General features: G+C 50.5%; 1 protein-coding gene across 2 annotated transcripts in view; it reads right to left on the reverse strand.

Moving 5' to 3' along the window:
* Window positions 1–15,839, reverse strand: part of FAM178B (family with sequence similarity 178 member B) — a 113,063-nt gene that overhangs the window by 39,697 nt on the left and 57,527 nt on the right. Inside the window, exons 1-2 of one of the 2 annotated variants that reach the window (XM_036073746.2) lie at window positions 10,065–10,353; window positions 3,638–3,752 (exon numbers count right to left, since the gene is read on the reverse strand). In XM_036073746.2, coding sequence (XP_035929639.2) covers window positions 3,638–3,752; window positions 10,065–10,260 — 311 coding nt within the window. In that variant the 5' untranslated portion in view covers window positions 10,261–10,353. Of the gene's footprint in view, window positions 1–3,637; window positions 3,753–10,064; window positions 10,354–15,839 lie in introns of those variants that run through there. The other variant, XM_078056637.1, reaches the window with a different exon arrangement.

Genomic DNA, 15,839 nt, shown 5'->3' on the forward strand with positions numbered 1-15,839 from the left:
TGCGGAGCTGATGGGAAGGGAGAGAGAAGTACATTTTACCTGGGTCGGATTACATTGTCCTGAGATGGCCAGTGACCAGCCTCCCCTACACTGGACAGGATACCCTTTCAATGGATTAACTGTCATTTAGTTGCCCCTTTGGCCTCTGCACCAGGCTGCCCTTTCAGAGAACCAAGGGGATGAAGGTTTCTGGCACTAGGCTACGGCAGTTTGGCTGCCAGTCCTGTCTGTCTGACTGGGACTCTCCACTGGGCTTTGTAACCTGGGAGCAGCCTTGGAAGACCCGCCGTTGGGGGCCAAGGACCTGCCCTGCCTTTGCAGGTGAGATCGGGGCCCGTGATGGAGAGTATCTGCATAGCCGTGTGGTACAAGCCCCCTCAAGCTCTCGCTTCTGCTTCCTGGTCAGTGTTCACGCTCTGGTCCCTCTTCTGCCCTTTTGCTCCCACACATCCTCCCAATTCCTCTGTCCCCAGCCTCGTCAGTGGGCAGAGGGCTACTGTGTTTGCCACAAGGTGGACATGGCATGGTCCAGCAGCAGAAGGGCTGCATCTTTCTGAAAGGAGATCTTGAAGCATTCGATGAGATGGTGATGGGTTTCAATGAAATCTGAGATTAAGAACAAATGGTGAGGGGCGCCTGGGTGGCTCAGTTGGTTAGGCGACTGCCTTCGGCTCAGGTCATGATCCTGGAGTCCCTGGATCGAGTCCCGCGTCGGGCTCCCTGCTCGGCAGGGAGTCTGCTTCTCCCTCTGACCCTCCCCCCTCTCATGTACTCGCTCTCTCTCATTCTCTCTCTCTCAAATAAATAAATAAAATCTTTAAAAAAAAAAAAAAAAAAAAAAGAACAAATGGTGAAAGAAAGACCAGTCTTTCTCATAGACACTAAAAAGATAGTCCAGTTGTGGGGCCATGTGCAGAGACATCTCAACCCCTCATTTCCAACCTTGGCCAATATGAGGGCTCTGTGGGTGCCCTGGAGGAGCCCCAGAGCATCTGTTCTGTCGAGGAGCCCTAGATCAGACATCCCTGGAAGTCAACAGAGCAGTGGGTGACATGGAGCCAATTGGCATGGGAAGAACTTGAGCTAGGTCAGGAACAGGACAAGGAAGACAGTGGGGAGAAGGCAGCCTGCCCCGATGTTCCTCTTGTGGTCCATGTGTCTATGAAGGATGCCATACCCCCAGTGGAGGAGATGCCAGAACCTTCACAGTGCTTCCTGAATAGTCTAGAAGAGCTCTCTTCCAACCCTATGACTCCCAGAGCCTCCCCAACTACAGCAGCCAGCCAGCAACCCAGGTAACCCACCCAAACATCTCTGCTACCCCACATCTTGGGGAGGTCACTGGAGGGGTCTCCAGGTTGTGTTTGCTTTTCCAAAAAGAGGCCGTGTTCAGGCAGAAAAACCTCCGCAGGCTAAGTGGCTGGGCAGGTGGCCCCAGCCTGTCCTTAGAGGGCCACAATAAGAAAATCAGCCCTGAAGCCATCGGCCAGCTCCTCTGGGCCAGGTCTGAGTCCTCCGTGGGGAAACGGTGCCAGGAGCATGAGGCCCAAGGGAAGAGGCAGGGTGTCCAAGCAGCACGTCTGGTGGTGTGACTACGCAGCTCTGACAACACTCTGCGACCACGTGGATTGGCCTTCCTCTTACACAGGACGACCTGCCCGGTCAGGCTAGAAGTCTGCAAGTCTGCATGCTGGGCTTGGTGTTCCCAAGTAGTCGAGGTGGCAGCCTTACACAGCCATGGTTCTAATGCCCACCTGCCCCCCTCCCCCCCGTGCCTCCAGAGAGGATGGATTTGTCCTGACGCACGAGGAGCAGGAAGCCATCGAATCTTGGGGGAAGGGAGAAGGGCGGGGGAGAAAGTGGCGCTTTGCAGAGCACGGAATAAATGAGGTGGTTATACGCCTCTCCCTGCGGTGGCACCTCTCACTTTCCAGGTGGACACCCAGTGCTCATCGGAACAGCTAGAAATAGCTCCTCTGACCCCACAGGCCCCCCAGCCCCCCCTCCCACCTGCATTTGTTTTTCTAAGTGTAATTCTTCCCCCAACTCATTCTCGAAGGCGGTGTGATTGAAGCTCTGTGTTGAGGACGAGGCAAGTGGCTTACGACACCAGATGTGGAGCTCCACGGGAAGGGAGAGGGGCAGGAGCGAGGCAGGCTGGCACATGCGTGGGGTATTTATAGCAGAGTGAGTGTGGTTTGGTCTGGTTTGGTTTGGCAGACAATTACTAAACACAGTCGTGGAACAGGTTCTTAAGAAAGCTTTGGCCTTCCCTGTGTAGGAACACCCGCCTGCCTACCACAGCAAGGGAAAGGGTCCCTGCACCTCCTGGAGCCAAAAGATTGTTACCGGCGGGGGTGGGGGGGGTGGGGGGCGGTCAGGCTCCCACATAACGGCCTGCCCAGGGCTCTAAACACTCTGTTACATCTTCTCAAAGAATTGTCAAGAAAGAGTTTGAATGTAATATAATTTGCAGAACAAGTTTATAATATGTAACACTTTTACAGCCCAGACCTAATCACTGTCCACCCAACAACAGTCATTTATGTATTGTATGGCTCTGTTCCTAGAGGGCAGGGACAATGGCTACGCAAATTAGTACCCCCCACACAGCCCAGCCCAGTGCACAAAGGGGACACCCACAAAACAAAACTGGCCACTGTGAAAATTACATGCAAAATTGTGCCTTGCTGGCCATGAGTTGATATTAGAAAATGGGCCAAAATTGAGGCTTGGAGGTAGACCAGAGAGATTGGGACATGTCCTGGAAGAGGAGGAGCAGTGAGGGCTCTGAGTCACCGAAGGGCAGGAACAGATGTCAGCCAAAGCAGCCAGACTCACCCGTGCCTGGTTCTTCCGTCCCCCTGAAGCTGGGAGCACGGCCATTTACCAGAACACTTGCCATTCGTGGTGTGATGCCCATAATCCACGGGTACTTGTGTGTGGTTGTTCTAGAATCCCTCAGACTCTGCTTCCCCATGGGGGCTAGAGGCCGAGTTTGGGAAGTCCCCCCCTGCCAAATGCACATAATTCCATATAATAATCAGAGAAAATCCTTCCTTTTTCTAACTTACAAATGCTTATGGAGCTGAGGATGTGGACCACAAACAATAATGGATAGTTTTGTACAATAAATGGCCCGTTATGTTGTATTACCTTTACAGGTAATTTTTTTCTTCCCTTCCATTCCCCCTAAAATAGGAAACACTTTAATATTTCTTTCCTTTTTTTTTTTTAAGATTTTATTTATTTATTTGACAGAGAGAGACACAACGAGAGAGGGAACACAAGCAGGGGGAGTGGGAGAGGGAGAAGCAGGCCTCCCGCGGAGCAGGGAGCCCAACACGGGACTCGATCCCAGGACCCTGGGATCATGACCTGAGCCGAAGGCAGACGCTCAACGACCGAGCCACCCAGGCGCTCTACACTTTAATATTTCTTAGCATGAATATACATTGAGAAGAATACATCTCTCTTTTTCAGGTAATATTTTGTCTTTTTTTTAATATTTTGACGGAGGTATAACCGATATGGAAAAACCTGCACATATCTAAATGTATACAAGTTGACGGGCTTGAGGTGAGATCCACAGTGTTGAACGAATGAGAGAGGACAACAAGGAAGGGGAAGGACTCACCTCTCACTGGGCTGACAGGGCCCCTCTGGGCCCAGAGCAGGGCTGCAGGCTCCCAGGCTGTGAAATGTTTCCATGACCTCTTGCAGCGAGGGGCACCACCAACGCTTGTCTCCATCTGTCAAGCCAAGGGAGGGCAGAGTGTCAGGGAGGGCAGAGGGGGACAGGTGCACTACTCCCATGGGAGGGCTGGGCGTGACAGCCCCTGGCCCAACGGGACCCGTTTCTGCCTTCTCTAGCGCCGCAGGTGTTTTCTGGAGGAATCGAGCAACCAGCGGTTTTGAGACATCCGCTGGAGCTTTGGGAACCTGGTCCTTCATTCTCTTGTCTTCAAGCTCTGGCCACCTTGAAGTGCGAGGGCCCAGGGGTGATGGCACCTTGACTGGCTCCAGCAGGCAGCCGTCGGGGTGCTGAGCTGCCCAGAGCCGAGCCAGATGAAGAGACTTAAACCAGAGGCCTCAGAACTGCAAGACGTGGAAGACATGAGTCTCAGCAGCCCTGGGCCCTTGCTGAGGGCAGCCCTGAGCCTCCTGCTGACTCGGCGCTGCCCTTGCAGCAACAGCTGGGCGGTCCCAGGTCCACCATATCGCAGCCCAGGGCACTCCCTGCAGCCTGGGACACGTCTCCACAGCCAGCTTGAGCTCAAAGTACCATTGTCTCTTGACTAGTTTGACAAACCATGAACAGTAATCTGACCTCACCAATGATGAGGGAAAACCTTATGTACTCGGGGCTTTTCCTAAGGACATTTTTCAGAACCAGGAAACTAGAAAAACAATGTGCAGGATCCTATTTCCCAAAGATGGCTGCAATCCAGTCAGCCTCCCACACGCTCTTTGCATTGTGACCTCTCCGCACCCCACCAAGAGGCGGAGTCCATGTCTCCCCGCGGTCCTTCCTCTACAGCATCTTATTGATTGATTTACTGGCTTCTTGTCTTGGTCTCCCCATTAGAATGTAAATTCCATGAGGGCAGGGCCCACTCTGCACACCCAGGGCCTGGAGGAACGGCTGGTGTGGGGGTGGGGGAAGCTGAATGAATGAATGAATGACTGGAGAGAATCCTAAACAAACCTGACTGAGTAGTACTGGAACAAGAGGGAAACTGAAGACCAGCCGTAAGATAAGCTGGTAATATCAGGAATGTGGACAGACGTTGACTTTGACAGATGGTCAGAATCATGAACTCGAAACAGGGCTAGAAGCACATTAGCAGTACGTGCTTGACCCTTCGCCGTTCTGCGGGTCAGAGTTCCCTCCGAAAGGCCCACCTCAGTGGATCCCCCCATGTGCTGGAACCATGCCAGGTGCCCAAGATAAAAAGGTGGCTGGGGGGGCGACCTTGACCTCAGGGAGCTCACAGTCTAGGAGGGAGGGGAGCCAGGCAGATAAATACAGGAGAGTGTATTCAAAAAGCAAAGCAGGTGAAAGGTGCAGAGCCTGCTCAGAGGAGGGGAAGTTCACTGGGGCGGGGTGGGGGTGGGGGCGGGGGCATGGCACAGGTAACGGGAAAGGTAGCACACACCCAGCAAAGGGACAGAAATGACCAAGGCAGAGAAGCATGAAAGAGCACGGAATGCCCAGCGACTCAAGGCAAGAAACACAGCATCCTCAACTCTTCGAGAAGTTTTGGCCACAGTCTGGTATGGCTGCAGAGCCAGCCACCGATGGAATGGCCTGCAGAGGGTCTCTGAATCCCGTCCAAGGACATCTCTTCTGCTGGCATCGGGTGTCTCTCTCTTTAGAAATGTATATGGGTCGGGGCTCACCCAACAAGTAATTAGACTCTTGGAGGAGGAAAAACTTTGTTTTTTTTCCTCTCGGGCAACTTAACAAGTAAGAGTAATGATACCCCTTGCCTGCTTCACAAACGAGTGGAGAAGAATGAAGTCTGCAAAACACAATGAGATTCCACTACAGAGAGCGAGCTGTTTACCGGGGCCCTTGGGGGACTGCGCACGTACGCACACGCATGTGTGGGCGGGCCGACGAACTTTCCAGGGAGGGAGGATGCGTGTGCAAAGAGAATCGGCCTAGGGTGAGGCCCTGGAGGCCCAGCTTGGGGGGGGGCAGACAGCTGCCTGCAGCGTAGGACCCCAAAGGGTGCTGTGCACATCCACCCTCACACGCCCTCCTCAGCCCATGCAGGTGCATCAGGTGCTTTAAAACCCCTTGGGAACGGCGGCTGCAGGTGCCGCCAGCTTCCAAACCTGGAGCCCAGCATTGTCCCTCTTCGCTAACCCGCCCCGTATTAACTCCGCACCACAGCCTGACCCAGGCTGATGGGTCAGGAGAGGTTCCAGAGCAAGGGGCCTGGGCTGCCTCAGGATAAATCGGGCCCAATCAACAGCGCGGGAAATTGGTTAAGTGACAACAGGCGCCCGACAGCCCGTAATTAACACTGCCTAGAACTAGGCCACGCACTCAGCTTTTCCTGAGCACTGTGTCCCGAGTGGGGGTTTTCCGGAGCGCTGACACAGAACCAACCTCCGACGCAAGGCTGCCAGCTCCAACACCCTCACTCTGTTTCTCCACAGCCACACGGCAGTCGTTGGAGGCGATGCCCCCAGGCGCATCGGGGCCCCGTGCCCTTCTAAACGCCAGTGCTAACAGCCCTGAGCTCCTGGGCTCTGTTTAGAGGCTGAAAGTCTAGAAGCATCCCTCTGGGTGGTTCTCCTGGGATGGAACTGATGCTTTGGGGGAAGGCAGGGGAGGAAAAGCACTGGGACTAAAATAAAAGTGACTTTTCCATCTGTGCCTCAGAAGAAGCGTTACTTCACGTACCACCACCGCCTCCACGCTCCTGGCACCACTGTCAGGGAATGGGAAAACCACACACGTCCCAAAACCTCCTCGGCTCGACGTGCCAGTCCCAGCAGCTCCCCTCTGCAGGCCTGTGTCATCCCTTCCCACCCACCAGGTCCCATCCTGGGCCTTAGCGGTTAGATGACAGGGCACAGGGTCCGCAGGACTCTAGTCTCTTTCTCCCCCTCCCCGACCCCCAAATCGAATTGCTAAAGAGTATTCTGGGGTGGCTGCCTTGGGAGGGCCAAACATCTGCCTGGGTCCTGATTCTTTTTTTTTTTTTTTTTAAAGATTTTATTTATTTATTTGAGAGAGAGAATGAGATAGAGAGAGAGAGCATGAGGGGGGAGGGTCAGAGGGAGAAGCAGACTCCCTGCTGACAGCAGGGAGCCCGATGCGGGACTCGATCCCGGGACTCCAGGATCATGACCTGAGCCGAAGGCAGTCGCTTAACCAACTGAGCCACCCAGGCGCCCCCTGGGTCCTGATTCTTGACGCCATCTTGGAGACCCCACAATTCTCCAGGAGGGGGTTCCCAATCATCCTTAATGGGGGCGGGTGCTGGTTCCTAAAGAAAAGTTAAGCAACCACCCCATCAGACTGAGCCCAGATCCCACTTGGAGCGTGGGACTCAAGACATTTAGGGGAGGCTTACAATCTGTTGAACACAATCTAACCGAGTAAATACAAGGATCTAATTAGCTTTATTAAGCAATTCATCCATCAGACAGCACCCCACCTAGCAAGCAGAGGGGAGCTCCAAGGAGTTGGGCAAAATGGAAGGTTTTTATAGGAAGGAGGGTGGGGCAAAAAAGTTATTATGGAAAGAAAAGAAAGGATTGTTCCATGCAAGGTCACCTTCCCTTAGGGGGAAGGGCAGGGGGTCTTATTATACACATAGATTACCTCATTGATGCCTATCAGAAAATTCCTGACAGACTTAACACTTCTGGAGGGAGGTTGAAACTGCAGTTAAGTACTAAGCCCTGGTTTAGTGACCTGGCCTAAGTGATGCCATTTTGGGCCTGTGGTTTTCTTTTCAACAAATCTTACATTTTTATTTTATTTATTTTTATTTTTTTATTTTTTTTAAAGATCGTATTTATTTGACAGAGAGAGAGACAGCGAGAGAGGGAACACAAGCAGGGGAGAGGGAGAAGCAGGCTTCCCGCGGAGTAGGGAGCCTGATGCGGGGCTCTGTCCCATGACCCTGGGATCATGACCTGAGCCGAAGGCAGACGCCTAACGACTGAGCCATCCAGGCGCCCTAAATCTTACATTTTTAAAAAAAGATTTATTGATTTATTTGAGAGAGAGAACAAGAGTGAGTGCACATGCTTGGGGGGAGGGAAGGGCAGGGAGAGACTATCCAAGCAGACTCCCCCCTGAGTGTGGAGCCAGATGGGGCTCCATCCCATAAGCCATGAGATCAGGACCTGAGCCGAAACAAGAGTCAGACACTTAACCGACTGAGCCCCCCAGGCGCCCCGCTTACCATTTCTTATCCTCCCAATTGTGATTACTCAACTTCCCTCAGCACTTCTGTATTTAAATTTACTTGTCTCAATATCACTGGCTTTAGTCAATCAGCTTTAGCCTGTCATTTAAACTTTTCATTCGCTCAATAAACAGTAACTGAACACCAGGCATTGTTCTAAACACTGGGGGCCCAGCATTGAACAAAAGAGACAAAATCCTGGTCTCATGGAGCTGATGGTTTAGCAGGGAAACTGACAGAACACATGAAAAATAAACAGTTTACACCGAATGAAGCCAGGTGGTATAAATGGCCTGGAAGAAAGGCGGTTGGTCGGGGTGCTGCGGGGGGGCAGCTAGACACAGAAGGAGGAGCCCTGGGTGCACCCTGAGCCCAGGCTGCCACTCCTTGTCTTTTAGGCCCAGCCAGGAGCCAGGGTGCTAGAGGGGTGCGAGGCCCAGGGGTGAGAATATAGGACAGAAAGAGGGAGGGGAACCCACCTGAGACAGGGAAACTGAAGGGACCCCATGGGAAACTGCTTTTTGCTCCTCTCCCTGCTTCTGTTCTTGCTGGGACCTGCAGCCCCACCTTGCACACGCCTTAGAGTACAAATAACGTACGTCCTAACTGTAAAGGTCAAGGAGTGCATGATTTCTTTGGAGTTTTCCGGCACAGTCGGTAACATCCAAGGAGGGACTGGGTGGGGTCCTCGGGTACGTATTCCAGACCCCTGACCTTAGACATCTTGACCCCAAGACCCCTTGGCTCCTGGGCATAAGTGACTTGTGGAGGATACCTGGACCCTTGTCCTTGTTCTGACCAGTTAGGACATGTGCACCATCCTCAACGAAAAGCCCAGACCCCAAGCAAAGGAGACACTCACTCTCCTCTCCTTTCTGAGTACCCCTACACACCCTGTCTGCTATACTCTATCACTGATGCTCTTCGATAAACTCTGCTTTCACTTCCTCCTGGCTCACTTTGATTTCTATCCTGTGCGAAACCAACAACCCTCTTGGCTGGTCCTGTGGGACCCCTCTGGGTCCTCGGGCCCCGCCTGCCCACACCACACAGACCCTGCAGACTGGGGCAAGGAAGCAACTGGTCTCAGGAGGATGGAGTGATGTGATCAAAGGGATCCATGTATGTGGTAAAAACACAAAATTCCATCAAGTGCATATTTTAAAAACATGTACATCTCATTGCCCCAACTATAGTGTGAGCACGGGAAGGAGTCTGGAATTCTCCTGAGCCTGATGCTGCCTCTCACCACGGACAACTACATGCCCGGGACCTGGATAAGCTCTGACCCACACGCTCTTCTTGCTTCTCATTCCCATGGGTTTCTTCTCCAGACCGCTCTACCCACATTTTTTCCAGGCTTCCTTTTGTTCCTTCTCTGCCATGCAACCCATCCCACTGACCCTTCATTTTCCCTTTCCTACCTGCTCACCCTGAGCTAAGGCCCTCCCTCTGGCACCTCCACAGCCTCCTGCCTGCCTTGCTGTAATCCAGCCTAACCCCCCCCCACACCCTCACACACACATATGCACCCCCATATCCACCCACCACACACACATACACACCTATACATGCACACCATATACTATAGATCAACACCCACTTCTGCACCACTTACACTACACCCACACTACGCACATACCACCCATCTGTACACACACCACACATACCACAGATGCAGAACCCACTCATCCAACACAAACATACCCACACACCACACACCTACACACTGCACATACCATGACACACACAACACTCATCCACACACACTCACATATCACACACACGCATCCCGCCCATACTTACCACACACAGCACCCAGCCGCACACCCCCCCCGCATAGCCCCCCCACCCCTGACACAGAGTCCTTGTCAGCCCCTGATCCTTTTATTCATGGGAGCGAGGGTGTGTATAGGCTAGGTGATGCAGTCCCCAGGCCACCTCTCCTCTCTCCTGCCCTCTGGAACTGACACCACTGCCCGGTGTCACCTAACACCACTGAGCATTCCTGGCCCCCAGTGTGTAGGACAGACTTGCACTGTGCCAAACCATTGAACCACCAAAGCTCCTAGAACTAGGTTTTGCTGCAAATAACAAAAAGACCAAAAACAAAACAAAAAAACCTACCTGGGCTTAGATAAGCTAGAATTTTATTTCTCTCTGATGAAAAAGTCTGGAAGCAGGTGGGCCACACTGGTGCAGGGACCTGACTGATTTGTAGGATCTTGGGTGCCCGTCTTCTGCTCTGCCGTTCTCGGCATGTGCCTCTCCTTCTCAAGATCACCTCACAGTTCAGGATGGCTGCCAGAGGCCCAGCTGTCATGTCTCGACTCCAGGCAACCACTTCCTCACTTTCCTATCTCAGGATGCACACTATTGGATTATTTTTAATAATGCAAGGCCCCCTCAGTATGACTCAGGAAGGTAGGAGCAAACCGCCCTCTCACATTTAAAAAGCAAGAATCTGAGACTGATTTAGACTCAACCAAGAGCTTCCCAGTAACGTCCCTGAATACAAGGCCCACCAGGATTTCTCTCACTTTGGATTTCTGAACCTGAGATTTCTGGAATATTCCTGATCTCTACCTAAAATGAAACAAAAGATACCAAATACTGACAAGGATGTGGAGCAACAGGAACTCTCATTCATTGCTGGTGGGAACGCGAAAGAGCCCTTTCGGAAGACTGTCTGGTGGTTTGTTACAAAACTAAACACTCTTACCACACAATCCAGCAATTGTGTTCCTTGGTATTTACCCAAATGAACTGAAAATGTATGCCCACACAAAAAGCCGCACATGAATGTTTACGGCAGCTTTACTTGTGATTGTCAAAAACTGGAAGCTACAAAATGTCCTTCAGGAGGTGAATGGCTAAACAAACTGTGGTACATCTAGGCAACAGATTACTACGGAGTGGCAAAAAGAAATAAGCTATGAAGCCATGAAAAGGCATAGAGAAACCTCCAATACATATTGCTAAGTGAAAGGAGCTAGTCTGAAAAGGCTACATACTGTATGATTCCAGCTAGATGACATTCTGGAAAAGGCAAACTCTAAAGACCATGAAGAGATCAGGGGTTACCAGGGGTTTGGATGGAGACGGGGAAGAGTGAACAAGGGGAGCACAGAGGATGTTCAGGGCAGCGAGACTATTCTGTATGATACAGCAATGATGGACACACGTCATACATTTACCAAAACAGAATGTACAACACAAAGAGGGAACACTACTGGGGCTGCCTTCCATGGGTTCTTCCCCACACCCATCCCACCCCAATCATGGGTCCCTGTGTGCTGTTCTTGGAGCGAGGGCCGTGGCTTTCATTCGCTCGGTGGTTTCCCAATGTGGCTGCATCTTAGAATCACTTGGGATTTCTTTTTTAATTCTAGAGCCCAAGCCAGGCTCATTAAACCATCATAGTGGGGGGATGGGGGGACAGGTGACAGTAAAGCTGCTCCCTAAGAGATTCCAGAATCTCTTTGTTTTAGATTTATTTACTTATTTGAGAGAGAGAGAGCATGGGGAAGGGCAGAGGGACAAGCAGGCTCTCCGCTGAGCATAGAGCGCAATGTGCCTAGGGCTTGATCTCAGGACCCTGAGATCATGACCTAAGACGAAATCGAGAGTTAGACACTTAACCAACTGAGCCACCCAGGTACTCCAGAGTGAACCCTAATTTACACAATAGCTTTTAGTTAATGATAATGTATCAGTAGTGCTTCATCAATCCTAACAAATACACTATACAAATGCAAGATGTCAGTAGAAGAAACTAGTGTGTGTTGCAGCGGGGAGAGGGGGGTGGCAGGCCGGGGGAGTAATAGGGGAACTGCTTTCTGATCAAATATTCTGTAAGCCTAAAACTGTTCTAAAACAACAACAACAACTGGGGCACCTGGGTGGTGCAGTAGGTTGAGCATCTGACTCATGGTTTCAGCTCAGGTCTGATCTCTGGGCTGTGGGATCGAACCCCGTGTTGGGCTCTGTGTTCGGCACGGAGTCTACTTGGGATTCTCCCTCTCCCTCTACTCCTCCCGCTCGTGCTCTCTCTCTTTCTCTTAAATAAATCTTTAAACAACAACAACAAAAACAAAGAACTCTGAAGAAAGGAAACAGAGGAAAAGGTCTCCCTCCCCACACAGCAGCATGGGCAGCACATCCCAGCAGTCCAAGGGATTTGGTGTTTGCTGCATTCCGCATCAAGGACCCAGCTGAGAACCAAATGCGGTGGTTCTCAGACCTGTCTGCACATTCTGGAATCTCTTAGGGAGCAGCTTCACGTTACTGTCATCCTCCCATCCCCCCACTACTATGGTTTAATTAGCCTGGCTTGGGCTCTAGAATTAAAAAAGAAATCCCAAGTGATTCTAAGATGCAGCCACATTGGGAAACCACCGAGCTAATGAAAGCCACGGCCCTCGCTCCAAGAACAGCACACAGGGACGCATGATTGGGGTGAGATGGGTGTGGGGAGGAACCCATGCAAGGCAGCCCCAGCTCCCTGTGCACGCAACAGCTCTCAGCCTTGCTCCCGAGGTGCAGGAGCCCAGAGGCCCCCAGCCCCACTGTTTACTGGAATCACCTGGGGAGGTTTTTAAAATGCCCCTGTCGGGGCTGTACTCCAGGCCAGTCTCTGGAGTCCTCAGTCCTGTTTAAAGCTCAGACACAACTGAAAACTGGTGGCTAGAGGCTGAGCTCTAGGGGAGCCACGGAGATTTCTGATCAGGGTCTGAAAGACAAACATGAAGAAGTGCTCACCCTATGACTGCGTGAGGTTTATGCACTTGGCCAAAGCAGCAGCCACGGAGCAGCGCCACACGACCCGGCCAGGACACGAGGGAGATGCCCGCTGGGCTGGGGTATCACACACACGCCTGTCCCCCCAGGGCCAGCAGATCCCGCCTTCTGACCTCTGACGGCCGCACAGCACGTCTGGAGTCTGGCCCGCGCACGCAGCTCCCCAGTCGACACACCGCACAGGATCAGAGGGGCTGGTGGGAAAAGATGCTGATGTCTTGCTGCGGGCAAAGCACACATTCCCCGACACTCAGCGGCACACTGAACAAGTACCACCTGCGTCCTACTGTGTGCCGGCCCCTGTAGCCGCCAGGAACTCAAGAGGGAGGTAAAACGAAGACGAGCGAAGCCACAGTCCCTGCGCTTTGGAGCACAGAGAGCGAGACAGAGGAGATAAAGTGAGCCGGAGCCGGGGCTCCAGCCCCCCACCTCGGAGACTGTAGGTCATACAAACCATGTGAAGCTTGGGCTTTCCAGGCCCCTGATTGTCTGCGAAAAGGGAAAATCACAGTATCTACTTGGAGGATTTTGTTGTGGTGATTAAATGAGATAGGCCTGGCCCTGCGCTCAGGGCCTGGAACCAGTTCTCTAGAAATGTGAGCTATTATTTTCAAGGAAATGACTTTTATTATCACAACAGACAATAATATGCTTTTAAAATGAGAATCAATTCTGAAGTTGAATTACTGTTATTGTCACGTTCCAACTGGAGACTTTGAAGGGGCCGGGCCTAACAAATGACAGCTCTGAGGGGGCCGGGGGGCTGGGCTCTCCAGGGTGGTCCTCACGGGGTTTGCCTGCTCCTTTGGGTCTGCACCATGTTCTCACAGTACCAGTGTGAGGATTAAGAGTGCAGCTGGATCCCAGCTTGCCTCCTTGGCCCGGGCAGAGAGGCACCTGCCCTGTGAAGTTGGGAGTGAAGGTCACCCCCACGTGAACAGAGGGCTGGGCTCTGGGCCCCGCACAGAAGTGCTCCTTGTATGTGGATGGCCGCCGCTACCATGGGACATGGGATCCCAGGCTGTGTGGAGCCCCCAGGGGCAGCTGTTCTCCGGCAGGGCCTCTACCCCGGGAGGCTGCAGGAGGCTCTGGACGGGTTGCTCCGACCACCCCCGCGGGAGACTCTCCCGAGCACCATGAAAGGCAGGTGAGGGGAAGTGAGGACAACTCCTAATAAGACAGTGAAGGGCAGAAAGTGTCAACTGAACAGACAGACTAAGGGATTTTTGACTGCTTAAAAGCCATCTGAGAAAAGAAAAAGAAAACCAAAAACCAATCATCTGAGAATAGAGAGAGACAGGAATGGCCAAAACAGAACTAGAGGAATTAAGAAGAGGGAGCAGAGTATTTGTGCTGCTTAGATCCTTTGGTTTATCTAACGATCTCTGAGTCATAAAGAAATATGTTTTTGCTTTGATAATAGCTATTGTATTTTGAGTGTCCACTCTACACCTAGTGCTTCACCGATGTTATTACTGCCAACTCTGGAAATGAACCTGAGTGCTCAGTGCTGGCCCCTCGGAGGACTCTGACAGTCGGACTGCCAAGCTCCATCTGTGTCCTGACGCTGCTCCATGCTGCTGTAGGGTTCTTCCCAAGGGAGCGACTGTCAGACATCCTGTCTCCACTCCATCCACCCCATCCTATGCTCTGTCACCCGTCATGCAACCCCATGTTCCCACAATATGTCAAAATTCCTAGGAAGGCATCAGCCTGCAGCTCCAATCAAAGACTGCTTCTGCTGCTCCCTAATACTTTTCTGATGGTGCACATCCATCATTAAAATTTTTTAAATTTGTACCTCCAACAAATATACATTTATAAGCTCTACAAATGTACCTTGATGCTAATATGCCATGTATGTGTTAAAAGGTGAATTTAAAAAAGATGAGCTTTGGAGTGCCTGGCTGGCTCAATCGGTGGAGCATGCAACTCTTGATCTCATGGTTGTGAGTTCGAGCCCCATGTTGGGTGTGGAGATTACTTAAAAATAAAATCTAAAAAAAATAAAGAAGATGATGATGAGCTACTTTTGACAACAAATAAAAAAAGATGAGATACTATGATTTAAGTTTCCACCTTAAAATACTGGGAGAAAATAGAGCAGATCAAACTCCAAACAAGTAAAATTTGAAAGGAAATAAAGGTAAGAGCAGAAATCAGTAAAACAGAAAACAGAAAAACTCTAAGGAAAATCAACGAAACCAAAAGCTGGTTCTTTGGGGATCAATAAAGTTGATAAACCTGAAACCCAACTGATCTGACTGAAGAAGAAAGAAACACAAATTACCAGTATCAGAATGAGAGGTCATCATCACTGATCCAACAGACATTAAAAAGATAATAAGGGAATATTATGAACAAACCTATGCTGATAAATTAGACAATTCAGGTGAAATGGACACAAACTAACAGAGCTCACTCAAGAAGAAACAGATAATATATATAGCCATGTATCTATTTCTAACAATTGGATTTGTAATTAAAAATCTTCTCATAAAGAAAACTCAAGGCACAGATGGCTCAACTGGCTAATTTTACCAAACATTTAAGGAAGAAATAATACCAGTTCTATACAAACTGAATATTGAAGAAGAGGAAATACTTCCTAACACATTCTATGAAGCCAGTATTACTCTGATACCAAAACCAGAAAAAGAAAACTACAGACTAATATCCTTTGTGAACATAAATGTTAAGAGTTCTCAACAAAAAGTTACCAGATTGAATCCAAAAATACATACAAAATTAATACATCATGACCAAGTAGGATTTATTCCAGAATGCAAGGATGAATAAACAAACATTCAAAAATCAGTCAATGTAATTCACCATATTAAGGGACTGAAGAAGAAAAACCACATAATCCATCTCAAAATCTAACATCCATTCCTGATAAAAATTCTCAACAAAGTAGGGGTTTATCAAGGTTATAGCATACAAGATCAATATGCTTTTGCTTCTGGAAATCATCACAAGAAATAATGACTCTTAATAATGACTATCTGGGGAGAAGTGGCCATGGGGAGTGGTTAGGCAGTGAGGCTTTCACTTTTCATTTTGCACCTGTCTCTAATATTTGAATTTTCTGCACTTGATACA

The sequence above is a fragment of the Halichoerus grypus genome, chromosome 10, assembly GCF_964656455.1.
Source record: "Halichoerus grypus chromosome 10, mHalGry1.hap1.1, whole genome shotgun sequence".
NCBI classification, from domain to species: domain Eukaryota; kingdom Metazoa; phylum Chordata; class Mammalia; order Carnivora; family Phocidae; genus Halichoerus; species Halichoerus grypus.